This window comes from Caretta caretta, chromosome 10, assembly GCF_965140235.1.
Source record: "Caretta caretta isolate rCarCar2 chromosome 10, rCarCar1.hap1, whole genome shotgun sequence".
Lineage (NCBI taxonomy): Eukaryota > Metazoa > Chordata > Testudines > Cheloniidae > Caretta > Caretta caretta.
This window is the reverse complement of record NC_134215.1, coordinates 77,954,658-77,975,598: the sequence shown is the minus strand read 5'-3', so window position 1 is coordinate 77,975,598 and position 20,941 is coordinate 77,954,658. Positions and strand designations below refer to the sequence as shown.

Genomic DNA, 20,941 nt, shown 5'->3' with positions numbered 1-20,941 from the left:
GCTGCAGAGCCTAAGGACAGTAGGTAGTTGGAGCTTGGATGGGCTGCTCCCTGGGGCAATGATCTGCTCCTGTTACTTCCATGGACAGGGCCACCTGCCCCAGTGGTGCTGGGCGAGTTATGACTCTGTTGCCCTGGACCCAAAGGGTTATTCGGGACAGAGTTTGGGGGTGGGCGGGTTGATCCCCCCCAGGATCTCTAGGTGCAGAGTATGGGGCCGGTAGGTGAGGCCACACCCTGGGCAGGCAGGTAACTCATCCCTGGGTGTATGGGGGCGGGCGGGGGCGGCAGGCAGGAAGCATAAGACAGGTGGTGGCTCCCGGCCCGGGGGCCCCTTCTACCAGCGCGAGGGGCTCCCCGCGGGGCGCCCCGGGCCGGAGCCCTTCCGCAGGCGGGCAGAGCAGCCCCCGCCCCCTCCCCGCAGCAGCCACCCCCAGCCGAGGCCGCTTTAAAAGCCAAAGCTCCCCCCGCCGCCCAGCCACGGTACGGCACCGGCAGCCGGGCTAGCCGGAGCGTCTCCCCGCGGCGCGCCAGCCGGAGCCGGGGCCGCTGCCCGCCGCCCGATCATGCGCCCCTCCGCGGCTTGGCTGCTGCTCCTCGCCCTGCCCGCCTGCCTGGCTGAGCCCTCCCGGCCTGTCTACACCAACCACTGGGCAGTGCAGGTGCTGGGCGGGCCGGGCGAGGCAGCCAGGCTGGCCTCCGCCTACGGCTACGTGAACCTGGGACAGGTAAGCGCCCGGCACCCCCTTTGCGGCCAACTTTGGGTGGCTGGGGAGAGAGGGCGGGCGGCTTGTCCCCAGCGGCCGGGGGCGGCTCCGGCCCCTGTGCCCTGCCCGCGGGCACCGGCTCCAGGTGCCGGTCGCTGGCTGTGCCCGAGCGCGGGGCGCTTCCGACTTTCTCTCTGCGGAGCTCCGGGGCGCAGCGTCCCCGTGCGCCCTGGGAACGGGGCGAGCTCGGGTCCGGTGCGCAGCGCGCAGGGGCTTGGGTGCCCAGCCCGCAGGTGGAGCCCGGGCAGGGAAGCTGTTGAAAGGCTGCGGGGTTTTTAAACAAGTGGTGTGTTGGGACGTAAGGCCGGCCAGCCCCTTCTCCCACTGCCGGCAAAGGCTTCGCCCCGAGCGGGCACCTGGAAGTTTAAAAGCCATGCTAGCTCTAAGGGGCGAGAGCAAGTGCCGAAGGCAGCAGAGGTTCCCATCAGGTTGGACGCTCAAAGGTCCTGGCCCCACTGAAGTTTTGCCATTGATTTCTTGGCGGGAGGGGGGCAGGATCAGGCCCCGCTGAGCCCAGTCTCTCTCTGGTGTTGCTCGCACCATCTCTGCAGATCAGCGACTCCTTTCTTGTAAGCGGCTGTTCCCAAGTTCAGGACTGCTGGACGCCTTTTCCTCTGGGCAGGCTGGCGGCTCGAGCGTTTCCCTATGATTAATACCCAGCAACGCCTCGCTTTATTTAACGTTAGTGGTTAAAAATGTGTGCTAGTTGAGAGGTGAAAACAGATGTACAAAATGGGCAATTAGTTAGCTAAATCCGGGGGAGGCAGCAAAGTGGAAAGGAATCAATATTTAATTTTTGCAGCGCCAAACGTGCGCTTATCAATTTAAACAGGGTTATGAAGCCGCGTGTATTTGTCATGCCCACTTGATGCGTGAACTGGATTGAGTTTTGTGTTTTGGTTTGGGAAGAGTGAAGAAGTGCTGGACTCGACAGGACTATTTTACGGTTTAGGGGAGAACTTGGAGTTTGTCAGCTCTGTTAAGGGTTTGTAATGGCTTGAACTAACTTGTAATACTTTTAGTAGCAACTCTGAAGTGATCTCATGAGTAAGTGGTTTTTTTGTTTTTTCTATAATAGTGGTTGCTTGGTGTAGGTAGCGGTAAGACTGGAATTAATAGTTTAACATGCGTAGCAAATCTATGGAAAACACCCAGCCTTTCTCCAGATGGGACTTGTACATTTCAAGTCCAGAACAGAATATGCAAGAACATATTCTTGTGAGAAGAAAGCTTGAAAATAATCAGGGGGGCTAGAGGAAAACACCACCCATGTAGTTTTTTGCAGGTAAGCGCTGAAGAGCTTTAGGGTTTATGAGAGATGGCAAAATCCAGAATGAACAAAGCCCCCTTGTAATTAGGAATGGATGAGGTTTGTAGTGCACACAGTGAGTGATCATGAGATTGTAATGTATAGTCTCCTGGTGAGATGAGAAAGCTGTGATTAAAGAATGTATGCAAATTCATTCAGGATTTCATAAAGGATCAAATAAGTTACAGATAAACTCGTTTTGTAATTCAAACCATAGTACCATGCAGTGTTTAAATGCAGTTGTGTCATTATCCATGCAGAAACCAGTAAAGTGTGGTGCTACTTAATCTAAATGGAATTTTCTTTGCATTATAACTCCTATCTTGATACTGGTAATGTGTGCTGTTCTGTAAAAGTAATTTAGATCACTTGAACTTATATTTGTGGATTTAAACTACAGTCAGCCAAGTCAAAAGTTTATCTAAAATCTAGCAGAACATTATCAAATTTTGCCGTTAAGTCCCTCGAAGCACGTCTGTGGCTTAAATTTTACTTTCCTCACAGAACTTTTTCTCTCAAAACTTTGTAAATCTTCTTCTTTAAACGGTCCGCATGTGAAAAATGTTCCTCAGGGTTCCATCCTGAGTTTAGTGCTTTCCTTGGTTGCTTACAGTCTGCCTGTTCAATGTGTTCCCAGTTCAGTGCTTCTCCCTGTCCAGGTGGCAATGCAATGTGTCTGGGTGCTAAAAGTATTTCTTGAACTACACTATAAATTATAATCCAATTCAACATGTCCCATATTTTATACTTCAACACTGAAGTACAAACACAAACTACCAGATCAAGATTCCTGCAGTATCCTCATCAGAGATCTGTGGTGCTTTTGTATTGCCCCAAAGGCTCTGCCTAAATCCGACAACTCCTGTGTGTGGCCCCATAACCTGTGTTTTTAGGCTGAAATATCATGCAGATGAGGTGCCCCAAGCCAGAAGGGATCATTGTGATCATCTAGTCTGACCTTCTGTATAACACAAGCTGTCGGACTTCCTGAATTAATTCCTGTTTGAACTAGAGCTTGATTTAATAATTGTCAGTGAGGGACAATCCTTGGTAAAATGTTCCATTGGTTAATTACCTTCACTGTTTAAAAAAAAAATTTGCTCTTTATTTCCACTCCGAGTATGTCTAGCTTCAAATCCCAGCGATTGGGTCTTCTTCTGTTATAAACCAGATTGAAGAGCCCTTTGCTGTTGAATTCCTGTTTCCCATGTAGGTACTCAGACTGTGATCAAGTCACTCCTTAACCTTCTCTTTGATAAATGAAACAGATTAAGCTCCATAGGTCTTTCACTTTAAGGCAGGTTTTCCAATCCTTTAATTATTCTCGTCGCTCTTCTCTGAACCCTCTCCAATTTTTCAACACTCTTCTTGAAATGTGGACACCAGAACTGGACACAGGAGTCCAGCAGCAGTTGCACCAGTGCCAAATACAGAGGCAATGTAACCTCCTATTTGATAGTCCCCTCTTTATACGTTCAAGGCTCGCGATGGCCCGTTTGGGCACAGCGTCGCATTCGGAGCCCATGTTCAGCGGATTATTCAGCATGAGCACGAGTCCTTCTCAAAGTCACTGCTTAGTCCCCAGAAGCATGGGGTACATTCGTTGTTTCTATACATTTGACTCTACATTTGGCAGTATTAAAATGCATATCGTTTGCGTGTGTCCAACTTTCCAAGCAATCCAGATCTTCATACTGAGCTCATCTGGATGACAACATTTTCTTGGTAACGTGTAGTGTTAGAGTGCCAGTGGAGAGTGACCTTATGTAAAAGTGTGCAGTAATACAAGTAGACTCAGAGGGACTGCATTAAGGAGGGGGGTATCAGTATAGCCTTGCATTGGTTGGGGTTTAGGCGTGGGGATGGAGAATGGATCTAAGTTTTGATTCTCAGCTGGGGTTTGCGATGAACTCTGGAGTTGAAACCTGGCCCACTTGAAGTCAAAGAGAGTTCTGTCATTGACTTGAATGGAGCCAGGATTTCATCCTGTGTTTCCACAGGTAAAGGGACACTCTAAAGATTAAGAGGGCACCAAACCTGACACTGTCTGTCTCATCCCACACAAGGCAACCGTACACTTCTTTTCTTAGTGATTGCATTCCTAGCAGGGGAAAGGCTCATCTCTAGACATTCAGAATTTCAGATGACTTTAATTTGGGATGCTAAAAACTAATTTTCAGATGAGCTTCCCTCTTGTTTAACAGAAGGAGCCCACATGCAATACAACGGGGATCAGCAACCTTTGGCATGCAGCCCATCCAGGAAATCCGCTGGCAGGCCGGGACAGTTTGTTGACCTGCAGGTTCAGCCGATCGCAGCTCCCACTGGCTGTGGTTCACCGTTCCAGGCCAGTGGGGGCTGCGGGAAGTGGTGCAGGCCGAGGGATGTTCTGGCCGCCACTTCCTGCAGCCTCCATTGGCCTGGAACGGCTAACTGCGGCCAGTGGGAGCTGCGATCGGCCAAACCTGCGAACGCTGCAGGTAAACAAACCGGCCTGGCCCACCAGTGGATTTCCCTGACGGGCCGTGTGCCAAAGGTTGCCAATCCCTGCAGTACAAATTTACCCTGTGAGTCATGCTTCGCGTAACATTGTTTGCAGAATTAAGGGAGCAGACAATATGTGATACAGCAATATCCAGTGTGCATTGTTGGGAGTGCGACTTAGTCAATTGCCTTTATTTGGAGTTTTGATATATGCGTGAGGTTTTTTAATGTATGCTTTTTGTCCCCAAACCAGGCAGGACTTACAGTTTATACCATCATTCAATCAACGCCAGAAATGGGCAAACCCAAGCTTCCAAGGGCCTAATTCTGTGAGGTCCAGACTTCAGTGAGCTTGCTGGGTGCTCATCCGTTCATGGGAGGTGTAATTAGAACCCAGGTGCTACTCTGTCTGTCTAAAACACAGATTAACCTTTCTATAGGGCAAGATTCTGCTGGAAGCATTGCATCACGGTCATTTAGGCATTTGAAATTCTGAAATGACAAAATCCTAGAGGTTGTATGTAGAAACTGCTTTCGGGCTTTGAATGTAGTTCTCATAACTACTGTCTCTTCCCCCAAATGAATGGGACTTGACTGTCACAACAATTGGCATGGCAGTTTAGGGGGAAATTTTGTATGGAAAATGATGTTCATAGATGGGTCTGAAACCCTAACTTGATTTTTGTTTTAAATGAAACAAATAATTTAAATTAAAGAATGGTTATTTTAGGTTTTCCTATCAAACACCCTGTTCATTTTTAACTCTTGTGACACTCCTCAGCCCTGACCTACACTAGCAGGATTCTGTTCATCCCTGGGAGCAGAGCTTCAAGAATATATTGGCTGCTCCAGGGTAGCAGTTAATGGGACTCTTCTACACAGTATACGAGAGAGAGAAGCTAGATTGTGCCATCCACTGTGTACTGGACGAGCAAAGAAATGTATTCCCCTCAATAGATGGCAAACAGGCATTGTTTAGAGACAGGATAGTTTCGTTTTGGCTATAGAGCATAGCTAGTTGTTGTGGATTTACTTTTGGGACGTACTTATGTATTAGATTTTCTATACGTTCTCTGTCTTGCACTGACCTTCTTGGTTTGAAGCCCAAAAAAGGAGCCTGGCTCAGAGCCAACTCTATGGAAACGTCTTAATGCTGTAAGTGCTTTTGAATCTGTTTTTAAATGACTGCGGTTACAATAATAGAATCATAGAATCATAGAATATAAGGGTTGGAAGGGACCCCTGAAGGTCGTCTAGTCCAACCCCCTGCTCGAAGCAGGACCAATTCCCAGTTAAATCATCCCAGCCAGGGCTTTGTCAAGCCTGACCTTAAAAACCTCTAAGGAAGGAGATTCTACCACCTCCCTAGGTAACGCATTCCAGTGTTTCACCACCCTCATAGTGAAAAAGTTAGCTGCCGACAGTCGCACAACTGGAATTAAGTTTTGGGTGGCTGTATCTTACCTTAGTTTTGCAATAAAGCATGGGGATTAAAATGCCACTGAGAACACTTCTCCTCTGGGTTGTTTTTGTTTATGCAGTCTTGTAGATTTGCAAAGTGTTTTTCAGACAGCCCCTGACCCAAAGACTTCCCAATCAGGGGGTCCAATCATGGAAATACCAGCAATAGTGCTTACTACTATGAAAAGCCCCATTGATTTCAGGAGCATGCCTTCTGTAGCAAGCAGTATGCCCCAGGATTAAGCCATTTGACAGTTGAGAGGCAAAAAGAGAGAAATGGCGCTGGAGATTGAGATGTGACAAGAGTCCTGGAGCTTGGCTTGTTCAGGATAAGCACAGTCTGGTTGGTTCTAGTTTATTTCCCCTTCCTCCCACTGTATATAGTAAATATTAATTCAGATTACATAATGCAATCAAATGTATGTAAAAGAAGATCCCTGTTCTGTCACCTTTATCATGCTGTGCTAGTACCTTCCTTTGCAAATAGTCTGTCCTCCTGCGGTCATTGGGGCTACTCACGAAATGCTGCTTGCTGAGAGCAAGGGTGGCAAACTGGGGCCTTAAGCGGGGTGGTAAAAGCAGGGCAGATTTTGGGGGAATGAGTACGGGGGTGGGGAGGAGAAGTGGGCAGGACAATGTAAGATGAATGAGGCATGACCTGGGATGAGCAGCTTGCTGAGCTAGGGGCGTGGGAAAAGACTGAGTGCAAGCCATATGCCAGTGGGTAATAAGGACGGGCAGAAAAGAGCTTACGATGCAGAAATATGACCAAATGGAGAAAGATAAATCAAGCAACTCTCATTTACACCAGTGTAATAATGTTAATTACTCCACATTCTGTCCTGGGTGCGATCAGAATCCGTTGTTACATTTTGGCTAGGAGAGGGAGAACTTAAAAATACCAGACAGTGCTTTTAAGAAGAATATGATCTATGAAGCCAAGACTCTAAAGACTGCAATACTTGGCTTTCACATCTAGGGAATGTTAGTTCATTGTCACTTCAGAAATTACTATTCGTAGTCTGCATATCTTATGAAGGGGTTTTTATGACAATCTTGGATTCTAACACCATCCATACCTACTGGAGTATTTTGCAGACCTGGCAGGATGCATAAGATCCTTAATCCAGTTTCACTAAAACGGGGATGAATATAACTCCTTCAGCTTCTAGCTGTTCACACTTCATAGGATGGAGTTGGCAGACACATGTTTCCATGGAAACCAAGCCATCAATATCCTTTCTGTAATAATGATGGTCTGGCAAGGAAAGAAGCACTTCCGAGTTGTTTCTGTCTGCCATGAGTAGGTCAGAAACAAGCTGAGCCGGGCAGCACTGACCTGAGACTTTACATCAGGGCTTCATTTACCTCCATTAGCATGAACCTGTACTTCCCATTTTACTTCAAGTACAAACCCAGGTTGGCTCAAAATAAACATAAACTCCACTCAAACTTCTGCCACAGCTCCAAATTGCTAATCAATTCAGAAAATTAAAATCGACCCCACGCTTAAATGAGCACCTCCCATGCTGATGGAACCGCAGCCCTGGCAGAAATATGATGTCAGAAGAATCAGGATCAATAACTGTGGGAAGTAGTAAACTTGTAGGGGGTGTGGGGGAATGAACACTAAGCATGCTCCTGAAATTCCTGTGAGTCTAGTGATCTATATGGCCAGACACAGCATTCCCAGGCTTTGGGAACAGAGCTCCTGAGGTAAATACATTATCCTAGAATAACCTTATACCTAGATTAGTGCAGCTGTATAACATTCTTACTGGGGTGAGTGACTTTTTTTTTTTTTTAAATGAGCAAGTAAAATGTTGTCATCATGCTAATAGTAGACAAGTCAATTTTTGCACAGAGGCTGATAAATTTCCATGACGGTTTGGCAACCTATGCACGACAACCATGAGAGAGGCAATATTTTCTCTCTTTGCGTACCACATAGAGGGGCTTCACAGCTCCTTGTTTTGTGGCAACTCTGATTGTCCTTTGATACTGGTGCTAACGAGGTGTCAGCATTTTTAGTATTGGTTGGTCTCCTCTTCCGTTTGCTATATATTATAATTATGTAGACTGTAGTTTCCTGGTCTCATTCTGAGTTAATGTTTTCTTGTGACCTAGACATTTTTGAAGATACTGCATTTATGGAATCTTTTGGATACTCTTTTAAAATGGCTGTACCAACACCACCTCGTTGAATGTGCAAATTCCTAGGCGCCAGGCTGCTGAGTTTCTCAACCCACCACTGCTTTAGCCTCTCTTTTTATAACCGTTTAAGATAAATAGTTCAGATGGGGAGGGAAACTAAATCCCAGTAATTGGTTTGTAATTACATCTATACCTGTATGGATTATACAATTATGTTAAATTAAATCATTTGATCATCTAATCTGACCTCCTCTATAACACAGGCCATAGAATTTTACCCAGTTACCTCTGCATTGAGCAACAACGTGTGTTTGAGTAAAGTTTATCTTCTAAAAAGGTACCCAGTCTTGATCTGAAGACCTCCAGAGATGGAGACTCCATCACTTCCCTTGGGAGTGTGATAAACATTTGTGCCGTATTTCTAATTTGAATTTGTCTGGCTTTAAGCTTCAGATCTTGGCTCTTAGTCTGCTTTTCTTCACTCAACGGAAGAGCCCTTATTAACTTCTTGGGCAGGTATTGTGCACTGCAGTCAAGTCGCCTCTCAATCTTCTTTGGATAAGCTAAACAGATTGGGATCTTTAAGACTTTCACTGTAAGGCACTTTCTCCCTCCCTCACATCATCTTTGTGGCTCTGTTCTAGACCCTCTCCAATTTTTCAACATCCTTTGTAAAATGTGGGCACAGGATTCTAGTGTCACTCTCACCACGGCTGTATACGGAGGGAAAAATCACCCCCCTGTTCCTTCTCGTAACTCCCTTGTTTAAACATCCAAGGTCTGCGTTGGTCCATTTTGCTGCAGGATTGCACTGGGAGATCACACTGAGTTATTTGTCTTCTATGACCCCAAAATAGAGCTGGCAGAAAAGTTTCCAGTAAAACTATTTTTTTAAATGAAAAATAGGATGTTTGATGGAAAAAAATATTTTATGAAAAGTGTTTACTTTCTGTGGGAAGTTTTGTTCTTTCATTTAAATATTTCATCCTAAAACTTCTGGAATTTCACCCAGAACTTGAAAATTTCCATGCAAACTTTTGACAAAAAGTTATCAAATTTCTACAAGGGGGAAAATATTCAGACCAGCTCTACTCCTAAATCCTGTCCAGAGTCCCTGCCCCCCCAGGGTAAAAGTCCCCCATTCTGTAGGTAAGGCCTGCACTCCCTGTTCCTTTATGTATGACTGTGTTTTAATACATAATGCATTTTGTTTGAATGAGTCCAGCTTACCGAGTGATCCAGATCACTCTATATGACTGTCTTGTCCTCATCATCATTTACTGCTGCCAATCTTTCTGTCATCCATAGATTTTAATCAGCAGTGACTCTAAAAACGCCCAGATCTTTGATTGATGTACTGATTAACGGTTACCTGCTGTTTTTTGTGAGGAATATAACTTCATCATCTGAGTGTGTCCATGTAGGTGTTGAAGGGGCTACTATGTCTCAAGCATAACTTATCGAGCTGGTCAGAAAAATTCCAAAATTTCCTCAGAATTTCCTGACTCTGCAACAATTGAAACATTCCACTGAGATGGTTCAATTTCGTCAAAGTTCCGACAGAACTCAGGCAGCATTCTGATGGAAACTTGCCTTGTTTCCTGCCTGCTCCCCACCTGGTCGGCTGATGGGAACCCCAGGGCTTCCAAGGTCCATAGGTTTGAGGTAGCCAGCCAGGCGGACTGCCCTGGCATCAGGGCTTCATTCCCTTTGCTGGAGAATTTCAAAATGCCTCATTCAGAATGCCAACAACCAGGCCAGCAAAAGTCAACTGCCTCAATCTGTTCCAGATGGATGCAAGGTCAACAGTCAACAAGATCTGTACCATCCATATTTTGATTTTTGGATGAACTACCCAACCTTGCCTGCATCACCAAAATCTGGTTTAACACTGCCAACAACCCTGTTGTAGCTGAGCTACTTCCAACAGACTACTCAGTAACACAAAGAAAGAAAGATCCCAGAACATGGCAAAGCGAAGACAAAGTAGGATAGAAGTCATGTCCCCCTCCAACCTCAGATTTTGAAGACTCCTCATCCCAGAAACCATTGATGGTTTGTGAGGCTATGGACAAAAGGAAGCTAGGACTCTGAGTGTTCTGCAGATTTCCAAACAAATTCTCTGTAGGGTTCATACAGGAACAAATTGGATCTGCTGTCCAGCATAGTGCTGGAATCTCCCAGGTTCTTGGTGACTATGACATTTGTATAGAAAATACCAAACTCCTTGTCTGCATGAATACCATGGGTTTCACACCAGTCGTCTCCAGTCCCATCCACTCAATCGGAGACATGCTGGATCTAATCTTCAGCCTAGGAATGGACTCTGGAGATGTCACACAGAAAAGTAGCATTTGCCAGACTGGATCAGACCCGAGACCCATCTAATCCAGTATCTTGTCCTCAGGAGTGGCCAGCACCAGATGATTCAGAGGAAGGTGAAAAGACCCTGCAGATGGGGCGAGGGGGGGGATGATTTACCACCCTATTAAGTCTTGTTCTGGGTGTTAATAGTTAGACTGGCTTAAGCCCTGACGCATGAAGTTTAATATCCCTTTCAACATTTTTGTTCGTGTTTATATGGATATCAAGAATACCCTAAGTTAACATAATTAATGTCCAATTTGTTTTTGAATCCTGCTAAGTTCATGGCCTCAGTGACATCCTGTGGCATTGAGTTCCACAGGCTAGTTACATGTTGCACAGCAAGAGTATTTCCCTTTAATCTGTTTTTAACAGGTCACCTCTGTCATTTCATTTGATGTCCCCTTATTTTTGTGCTCCAAAGGTTCCTGCCTCCTGGTCGTCTTCTTACCAGCTGGCCTTCCCTGTGCTCCTTCAAGGAAAGGAAGCGACCTAGCTGCTTCAGTCACAAAACCATCTGAATTCTCTATATTAACATATCCATCTAATGACCACAGTTGTCAGTGCCTTAGCCACAAGTTGCCCTTTCCTCCTGAATCAAGTGGGGAGATCGCTGTGGTTCACAGGGTCAGACAGAATCAGCTGTCAGGTGCCATAGCTGGAGGCAAAACTCTGAAACTGGAGCCGAGAGTCAGAGCTGAGGTCAGTGATTGGAGCTGAGATTCTGGACCAGGTTAGCTAGAGTGTGGCAGGGCTGGGGCTAAGGCAAGAGCTGTCACAGCCGTGGGCAAATGCTTTGAGCCGCTACCAAACTACTGCTGTTGGGCTCAAGAGCTGGTCTGTTGACACTTTCCAGCCATCAGGCTGCGTAGACAATCAGGCAGCTACTCCAGGCCAGCTGGCTCTGCTCCAGGCCTTGAGCCCTGACCCATTGAAATCAATGGACGTTAGGAGCGTAAATACCTTTGTGAAACTGGGCCATCCACCCTAACCCCACACCTACAGCACTTTCTTAAGTGAAAACTTCTCAGCAATGCCATATCCCCCTTCTCTTAAATGAAGCTTAAGGAAGCGCCAATCCTCTGCCACTGGCAATCTGCAAAGCAGCGAGTTTTTTCAAAAGCAGAAAAAATGATTTATCTCCTCGATCTGATCCTCAGCACCCCAGTGATGTGGGAAGGAAGACGTTCTTGAGAGCCGTGGGAGCGGTTGAGACGGAAGGTGTCTGAAGAGGACTGAGGGAAAGTGGGGTTAGGAGGAAAGGGAACAGTTTCTCCAGTTTGGAGCTCTGAGGTACGTTGCAAGAGAAAGTACTTTGAAAAACCACAGGAAACCACCACACTGACCCAGAACCTCTTCCCAGCCCCCCGAAGGCTGGCAGCAGTAGTTTCCTAGTCTGAAACCACCTTTCATACCATGATTTTTTTTACACCACAGGAAAAACCCTACTGCTGCTGAGGCTGCGAACTGGACTCGGTCCCGGCACCTCTAGACAGTCACTAGTGCTGGAAAACCCTTGACAATACCCAAGCGCCAAAGAAACCCACCCAGAACTCCTGACTTTGAATTGTCCTTGTTCTGTAGGAAGCCTTTGGACTAGGGTTGCCGCCTTTCTAATTGCTGGTAACCAGACCCCTGCCCCTTCCCCACTGCTTCCCCCAAGGCACCATCCTCATTGCTCCCTCCTCTCCCACCTCGCTTGCTGGATCATCTCAAGGAGCCTGCATCCAGGTAGGAGCAGCCCCGGCTGAGCAGGGGCTGGTGTGAGTTAAGGACCTGGTGCCTCCCTTTGCCCTGCAGTCACCCGATTTTTGGTTCAGGTGCCATTTAGGGTTGCCAGGTCCCCTTTATGACCGGACTTCCTGATTAAAAACCAGGCACCTGGCCACCCTCAATGGCATCTGGACACAGAAGCCAGAAATCGGACTGTCTGGGTAAAACCCAGACAGGTGACAGCCCTACTTTGGAATGGGGGATGGTCCAGGTACAGCAGGGGAGCCACGAGCTTCCCCATCCAGGAAAGCCAGGTTAGAGTTAACTGTGAGCTCAATCGGTTACACCTGCAATAGGTGTCAGGCTTCGAGGAAGGGGTTAAACGGAGAGAGCTTCTCCCAGTAGGAAGCTGATTGGGAAGGACAGCAGCCCTCTAGTCTAGATCACAGCCTGAGAGTGGGGCTGAGGCTGGGGCTTGCTGCCTGGTGGAGCCTCCCTGAAGAACGGTAGGTCTGACGTGGAACTACCGTTGCGACTTGCTACCAGTGCCTGGCTTGTTGCGGCTGGGTACGATGGTGCCCTGCCTGTAGGGAGTGACAGCCAAATAAATATCCCTTTGTGTTTTGGTGCACCTAGCCCAGGTCTTGCTAGTGGTTTGTCCAGAGCCCAGGAGCAACCTGGTTCATGAGGACCAATGGACTGGAAACTGCTCAGGGTTTTAAGACCTACAATATTCTGTCACTTTAATTGGGGCAAACCCTGTAAAAGCTTTTCTGATGCAGCCTTGCTGTATGAGGGAGACAAGATTAGGTGGGAGGGATGCGCTGGGAGGGGAATGCAGCTCCTATATGGTAACACTGGGATGTGGCAGCATCTCTCTGCTCCTCCATCAATCCCTTCCTGGGGCCCTGAGGGCGCAGAGTTCTGCTCCAGCCCGTTGGCTGGCTGAAGGAGCAGTGATCAATGGCTCCATGTCTAGTTGGCAGCTGGTGTCAAGTGGAGTGCCCCAGGGGTCGGTCCTGGGGCCGGTTTTGTTCAATATCTTCATAAATGATCTGGAGGAGGGTGTGGATTGCACCCACAGCAAGTTTGCAGATGACACTAAACTGGGAGGAGTGGTAGATACGCTGGAGGGCAGGGAGAGGATACAGAGGGACCTAGACAAATTGGAGGATTGGGCCAAAAGAAATCTGATGAGGTTCAACAAGGACAAGTGCAGGGTCCTGCACTTAGGACGGAAGAACCCAATGCACAGCTACAGACTAGGGACCGAATGGCTAGGCAGCAGTTCTGCGGAAAAGGACCTAGGGGTGACAGTGGACGAGAAGCTGGATATGAGCCAGCAGTGTGCCCTTGTTGCCAAGAAGGCCAATGGCATTTTGGGATGTAAAAATAGGGGCATAGCAAGCAGATGGAGGGACGTGATCGTTCCCCTCTATTCGACATTGGTGAGGCCTCATCTGGAGTACTGTGTCCAGTTTTGGGCCCCACACTACAAGAAGGATGTGGATAAATTGGAAAGAGTCCAGCGAAGGGAAACAAAAATGATTAGGGGTCTGGAACACATGAGTTATGAGGAGAGGCTGAGGGAACTGGGATTGTTTAGCCTGCAGAAGAGAAGAATGAGGGGGGATTTGATAGCTGCTTTCAACTACCTGAGAGGTGGTTCCAGAGAGGATGGTTCTAGACTATTCTCAGTGGTGGAAGAGGACAGGACAAGGAGTAATGGTCTCAAGTTGCAGTGGGGGAGGTTTAGGTTGGATATTAAGAAAAACTTTTTCACTAGGAGGGTGGTGAAACACTGGAATGCATTGCCTAGGGAGGTGGTGGAATCTCCTTCCTTAGAAGTTTTTAAGGTCAGGCTTGACAAAGCCCTGGCTGGGATGATTTAATTGGGGATTGGTCCTGCTTTTGAGCAGGGGGTTGGACTAGATGACCTCCTGAGGTCCCTTCCAACCCTGATATTCTATGATTCTAAGTATCTGCAGTGGGGGCGGGGGGAAATAGGGAGTGAGGAGGAAGCTCCCCATCACATGTGGCTGGCCAGCTCTGGCAGCTGGCACGTGGGAGGGCACTGCCAGAGCTGGCTGGCCACGTGGCTCCACTTCCTCCCTGCTCCTTCTTGGGCACTGGGCACCTCTTGGGGAGTAGTGATGGAGGAGCCTGAAGGGGTAAGCAGGGTCTGCAACTCTGAATGGTATTGACATGTGCATGATGGGGAGAGAGGAGGGGGGCGTCTCATGCTCTCTGCACCTTACTGGGCACCCTCATGAGGGCCAGGCAGCCTATAACCCAGAGTGTCTTTTATACTTTCCAAACACTTAGGGCTAAATGTTTAGAATTTTGGCTGCCTTGGATTTTGAGTCCCCAGCTTTAGACACTTGGGGCCTGATTTTCCCACTCTAATTGAAGTCAATGAGACGTTCTGCCCCTCTGAAAGCCAGGCCCTAAGTTGGGCACTCAAAATTAGAGGCCAAGTTTGGAAAGCAAGACCCTAAATGTATCCCCAAAACAGGCCTGTGAATCAGGTAAGCACTCTGCATTTTAGAGATGCAGAAGTGCAAACTAAACAACCAGTGACTGAGCTGGAATTAGAACCCAGGAATTCCTGGCCCCCCAGGTCTGTGGTCATTCTGCTAGAGACTGTAGCTTCTCTAAAAACCATAACTTCTGTAAGCCAATTGGAACAATCTTCCACCAAAGCTCGTTGTGACATTACCCTGGGTACAGTCTGGACCATTGGACAGCTGTGTCCCCTCAGTTCTCTAACCTGGGGTGTCTTTAACAGTGCTTCACTGTGAGAACAACCACTCCTGGTCATTCACACAGTCTCCAGCCTGTAACTCACTCCCAGCTATACAGAGTGAGTGTTGTTAGCTAGCCACTCCTGAATGACGCTGCAGGAAAACACCAGCAAATCTCCAGGCCCGGACTTGCCCTGAATATGTGCAGCTTGCACTGCCCAGTGCTCTTCTGGACAATGCAAGTTCATAGAAAGGCCGTCATTTCAGGAATAGAAAATGATATGCACAAACCCTGTTATCTCAAGTGGGGTGGGGGTTCCCAAACACTTCAATCCAAACACACTTGTTAGATAAAACACATTTATTAACTACAGAAAGAAAGATTTTAAGTGATTACAAGTAATGAGGCATAAAAGTCAGAACTGGTTACAGAGAAATAAAAAATAAAATGCAAACTAATGCCAACTTAACAAATTGAGGGCACTTAAAGTAAAAAAACGTTTTTCCTCAACACATGCTGAGAGCAGTCTGGCTGGATCCTTCAGCCAGGACCCCTCCCCCAGTTCAGTGATGCTTCCTTGGCCTTTCAAAGGCTGTTGTTGCTGCCATGAGTACAGAGGAGGGGGGAGAGGTGATTTGTGGGATTTGTTCTCTATTCTTACACCTTTCTTCCCTCCTTGAGGGTCATCTCCCGCTGGGGTTCAGGTGACAGGACATCTATGGGATGGGAACCTCCAGCTGTGTCTTTGCCAACGTGTAAATTAAATTTCTCGCTTACCCTTCTTCCTGCCAAAGAATGCCCACTTACCCAGTTGAGAGCCTATTGGATTATGTTGACACACAGGTGAGGCATCTGTTTGCCTTTTGTTTCTGAGGAACTGGTCTGTGCCTGCCTTTCTAAACTTAGTACTGCCATTCAATAGAATCTTATATCTTTACATACACTGTTACCACACATTTGACCAGGACAATAATATTCAGCAAATTGAGTTTCACAAGACCCTGTATGAAATTTATCCTAGTCTTGTCAAAGGGTGAACAGACGAGACCAGCCTGTCACACTTGTGCAAATAACTTCAGGAAGAAGATGAAAAGACTGAGCCCAAATGTTGGACTCAGGGCGGTGTGGAAGTGGTGGAGGTGGGGAAACTAATTCTGAGTGGGAAAGCAACATTTCAGACGTCTTGAAATGTTGTTAAACTGACCTGCCAAATATCCTGCAATGGATAAATCTGGAGCAGCCCAGTTATAGGTAGTAGACGGAGGGGCCAAGGCTAATGTTGAATTGACCGACAAGCAAGCAAATAGCAAATCCAACAGAAGCACAGGCTGATGGAATTGCTGAGGAAGAAGTTTCTAGTAAGGAAAATCAGATACCTTAGGAAGAGTTGTCAACTCAACTACAGAGCAGTGTGGGCCAAGATAGCCTGGACAGGGTGAGTTAGCTGAATTCAGCTACACGGCTTTGTATTCTGACTTATTTCCCTGCCCTTACTCGTATTTATTAACGAGTGGGAGTTTTAATGTAACATACGTTATAAATCCTTTTTGGACTTAAAAAAAATAATTGTTGCAGCCCTTGACTACTGGCTAAACATAGCCTTGGTTTCTCTTTGTTTATTTATATCCTATGCTTCCCCAGACTAGAGTCGCAAGGTTTAGCAGTTTACCTCTCTTATAGTGACTGTTTTAGCAAACTTTACAGCTGCCAGCACTGAGAACACAACGTGAGTCCCTCATTGTGTGACTGCAGGACAGAGGCTCCTCACAGACCGAAAAATCCCGCTGAGGACCTTGGTAAGGCAAAGCTCCTCTGACATGAACACTCCACAGCTGTTGAACTAATTTTTACCTCATAATTTCTGTTTTGCAGCCAAGGGGAAGGCATCGTTAAAAGATTATGCTAATTACCTGTCGCAACATCATCAAAATAATTTGGGCTTGATTCTGATGACTTGTCAGGTCAGGCTTGACAAAGCCCTGGCTGGGATGATTTAGCTGGGAGTTGGTCCTGCTTTGAGCAGGGGGTTGGACTAGATGACCTCCTGAGATCCCTTCCAACCCTGATATTCTATGACTCACTCCAGCTCCACTCTGGTGGAGCACCGTTGACATAACTGAAGATGCTCTTGATTTTTAAAGGGCGGGAGAGTGAAATCAGAATCCAGTTTAGTGTCTGCATTTAACTAGAGACCCTCTGCTGAGTGACTAGAAGCTACACTCCCCATTTAGCGGATGTTCTTGCTGCAGCATTCAAAAGCGTTGAGGACTTCAACTTGCTGAGGAGAAAGCAGCCTAGTTGCATGGGGGGGAAATTCTGTTGCACTTCTGAGGGTACATCTGGGACTAATTTAAATTCTCCTGTGATAAGACCTCCAGTGTTTTAGCATTGCTAACCATCTCGGATCACTTTGGACAGTCTTGGACTTCTCTGTCCAGGGGCCTGCTCAGGAATAAAAATGTGACCCCTTTTGGGCAGGAGGAGCTCACTCTCCCCTCGGAGGGGCCCCACCGGGAACCCTGTGCTCCCCCCTCTATCCATCTCCACCGCGGGGTAGCCTGTACTCCCACCACCGCCAGGGACCCTGTGCTCCCTCCTCAACCAATCCCTTTCTGGCCTGGCCCATCCCCAGAGGCTCTGCTCACTGACGCACTACTATTTAGGAGGATTGTCCCTCCTCTGTACCCTCTCAGCTGCTAATTGGTGGAGGCAGAGAAGAGGGTGGGGTGGGTGATGGAGGAGGGGATCTGGCTCCCCAGCGCTGTAGCTAAGGACTCTGCCTAGGCATGTGCTGTGAGCAGACCTCTGGTAGGTAGGAAAGTTGGGGGGGACAGTGATTAGAGTTATTGTTTAACGATGGGGTAGTTTAGGCCAGGTTGAAACTAGAAAGGGTTTGCTGGCACCCTCTTAGTGTGGATTCTGCTAATACTAGCCAAAAAATACTTTGGCCAGTATGGGTATGTCTGCACTACCATTAAAATTACATGGCTGTCAGCTGACTTGGGGTAAGGGACTGTTTAACTCTGCTGTAGACATTCGGGCTTAGGCTTTAAGACCCTGTGGGGAGGGCAGGGTCCCAGAGCTCTGGGCGGTCGGCTGAGTCCGAACGTCTACACAACAATTAAACAGCCCTGCAGCCTGACCCCAAGCCAGCTGGTTCAGGCCAACCACGGACATTGAATTGCAGGGTATATACCCTGTAGCTTATTCTGGCTCCCTGAGCAATATAAGCCATACTGGTAAAAACACCTTTATGTCAGTTCAACAACATCTATACTAGGGCTTTTGCTGGTATAGAAATGTTGCCAACAAAATAAATCCTCTCCCTAACTGTACCAGCAAAAGTTTCTATTGTAGACCTGGCCTTAGGGGGCCAGTTGATGTCAGTGGTCCAAGTTCATGCTGCAAGTCAGTGATGCAGCAGTAAAGTGCTTAATCCTGTATCTAACTGTAGGCATGTGAGTTAGTGCCACTGACTTAAATGGGCCTAACCCACTCTGATTTCGGTGGGACTACTTGCAGGCTAATAATATGTTAAGCACGTATGTAACTGGCCCATAGCCAGAAAAGCAGTGTCAGGATTAGAATCTGGGATCGGTGTTCAGTCCGCCTGTAATGGCGTGTCACCCATCTCTTGTGAGCACCCATTGTGGTCAGGTTTGTCTGCAGTCTTTAAACTGCCCTGGCCCTGGTATTGGGCTGTACCACCGGGGCTTCCTCTGTGGAGGCAATGGTTTCACCCTCTTGGTATGTTCTGGCCCCAGCTCTCCAGCTGGGCCTCTTAACAGTTCAGTTCCCCTTTCTCGGGGTTTATCACTGTCCGAGAGTAGGCCACATCCCCGGTGGCCTATGGGAGGACCCAGGCCAGCCCACTACTCCCAGTCTCAGCCCAGGAACCCTAGGAATAGCGGCCATGTGCCACGGTGTCCCTTTAACTACACTGCTTTCAATCCCTGGGCTACTTCCCCATGGTCCCAGCCTTTGCCAAAGCTTCACCCTTATCTCAGGGCTCATCTAAGTTCAGACCCAGCAGCCAGCCAGGAGCTCTTCCTTGCTCCCCCAGTCCCTGCTGGCACTGAGCTGTCCAGGGTGCTGCAGTTCCCTTTAGCCAACCAGGAGCACCACTGCGCTCCTCTAGCTCCAGCAAGCAAGTGACTGTCTCTAGGTTTGCAGCTCCTTTTATATGGTCCTTCCGGGCCCTGATTGGCTGCTTCACCTGCAGTCTCTCTGACTGGCTGCTTAGAGGACTCCTCTACTGTTCCTTTCCTGGGATGGGTGTGGCAGGACACTGAGGCCTCCAGGACTGCCACCCTAGTCCAGTGCAGGCACTTTCCAAGCCAGCTTTCCCTGGAGGCTCTGCCAATATGCATGACTGCTGTTAATTTTTAAAAGGGGGTGGTAATTTAATTTAAAGACTTCCAGGCTAAATTTTATTTTAACAAGGTGCAGTTGTATGCCTCTCTGTCCTCCACTCATCCAGCTCCATTCTTATTGCATATGGCTTACAGCCCAGCCCTGTCTTTGTTTGTCATGGAAGGTGTTTAAAGTTTTTAAAACAAGAATGGAGCAGGGGTGGAAATCTGCCTCTTCTCCTGCCAAGGTGAGTTACCGGTGGAGGCCAGCAACAATTCCGCTAATGCTAAGGTGTTTGTGGATGGGGTGGAGAGAGAGAGAGAGTTCTTCGGTGGTGGGAGAAATGACTTCAGCGGACTCTGTCTTCCCTGATGTATACATTTGATCTGTTTTTTCTTGAGAAGTTATTGCCCATGAGGTTTAACAGGATTGTTGTGTATCACCGAGGATGGGATTTATAGGGTCCAGTCCCACTTGTGCTGGAAATCTCTCTTCCCTTTACATTGGAGGCACAGGGGGGTGGGGGTGGGAGGGGCGTTGGACTTCTTTAAAAGATGACAACAGGAAAAGATAATGACGAGGGCTTGAAGGGAAGAAGTCTTGGCATTGGTTCCTCCAGGTTATTCCTTTTACCTTTATAACTCTAGGACAAGACTTTAAAAAAATGACTAGCCATTTGGGAGCAGGGGAGGGGCTCAAATTTTAGGTGCCTGAAGGAGATACCTTATAGGGGACTGATTTTCAGGAAAATGCAGAGCACCTGCCCACTGAAAATCAGGCCTCTTCGAGGTGCATGAATTTAAACATCCAAAAATTGAAAGATCCCCAGATCACTACTCATTTCTAAACATGCTCCTGTTTTCCTAGGAGTCTCCCCTCTATGGGGAGGAGTCCATTATAAACCAATGTTTCCTTTGGATCAAAATCCCACACACAGAGCTCCTACAAAAGTAAATGTGTTTTGTCTGAGCATCTTCTGACATGATCGTTTGACCATGTGTTCTGTGTATGCTCCTTTCTAGGGGATGTATGTGATCTAGACAATACAATTACTGTCCTTCAAAGGCACTATGCTAATGTCACTCTGGCATGTGTTAACAGGAGTGCCATATGTAAGACACAGAAGGTAACTGTCTTGCTCTACTCAGCACCGGGGAGGTCTCAGCTGGGCACTGTGTCCAGTTCTGGGTACCAAGCTTGAAGAAAGATGGGGACAGAAAGTAGAGAGTCCAGAGGAGAGGAACCAAAATAAGAGCTTTAGAAAACCTCTCCTATGAAGAAAGGTTAAAAAGAAAAAAAACTGGACATGTGTGGGCTTGAAAATTGAAGACAAAGGGTGGGCTGGGGAAACCTGATAAGTCTTCAGATATGTTAAAGGATGTTAAAGAGAGCGCAACGAAATTGTTCTCCATGTCATGTGAAGGTAGGACAAGAAGTAGGGCTGTCAAATTATTAAAAAAAAATTAATCACGATTAATTACAGTTTTAATCATACTGTTAATAATATCAATTTAAATTTATTATAAATATTTTGGATGTTTTTCTACATTTTTCAGATATATTAATTTCAGTTACAATGCAGAATATAAAGT

At 47.2% G+C, this 20,941-nt stretch overlaps 1 protein-coding gene across 1 annotated transcript in view; it reads left to right on the top strand.

The window, feature by feature from the left end:
* The first annotated feature begins 485 nt into the window (after nucleotides 1-485).
* PCSK6 (proprotein convertase subtilisin/kexin type 6) overlaps nucleotides 486-20,941 on the top strand; it is a 119,566-nt gene continuing 99,110 nt past the window's right edge. Inside the window, exon 1 of the mRNA XM_048867611.2 lies at nucleotides 486-727. Within this exon, the coding sequence (XP_048723568.2) occupies nucleotides 566-727 (162 nt within the window). The 5' untranslated portion in view covers nucleotides 486-565. The remainder of the gene's footprint in view (nucleotides 728-20,941) is intronic.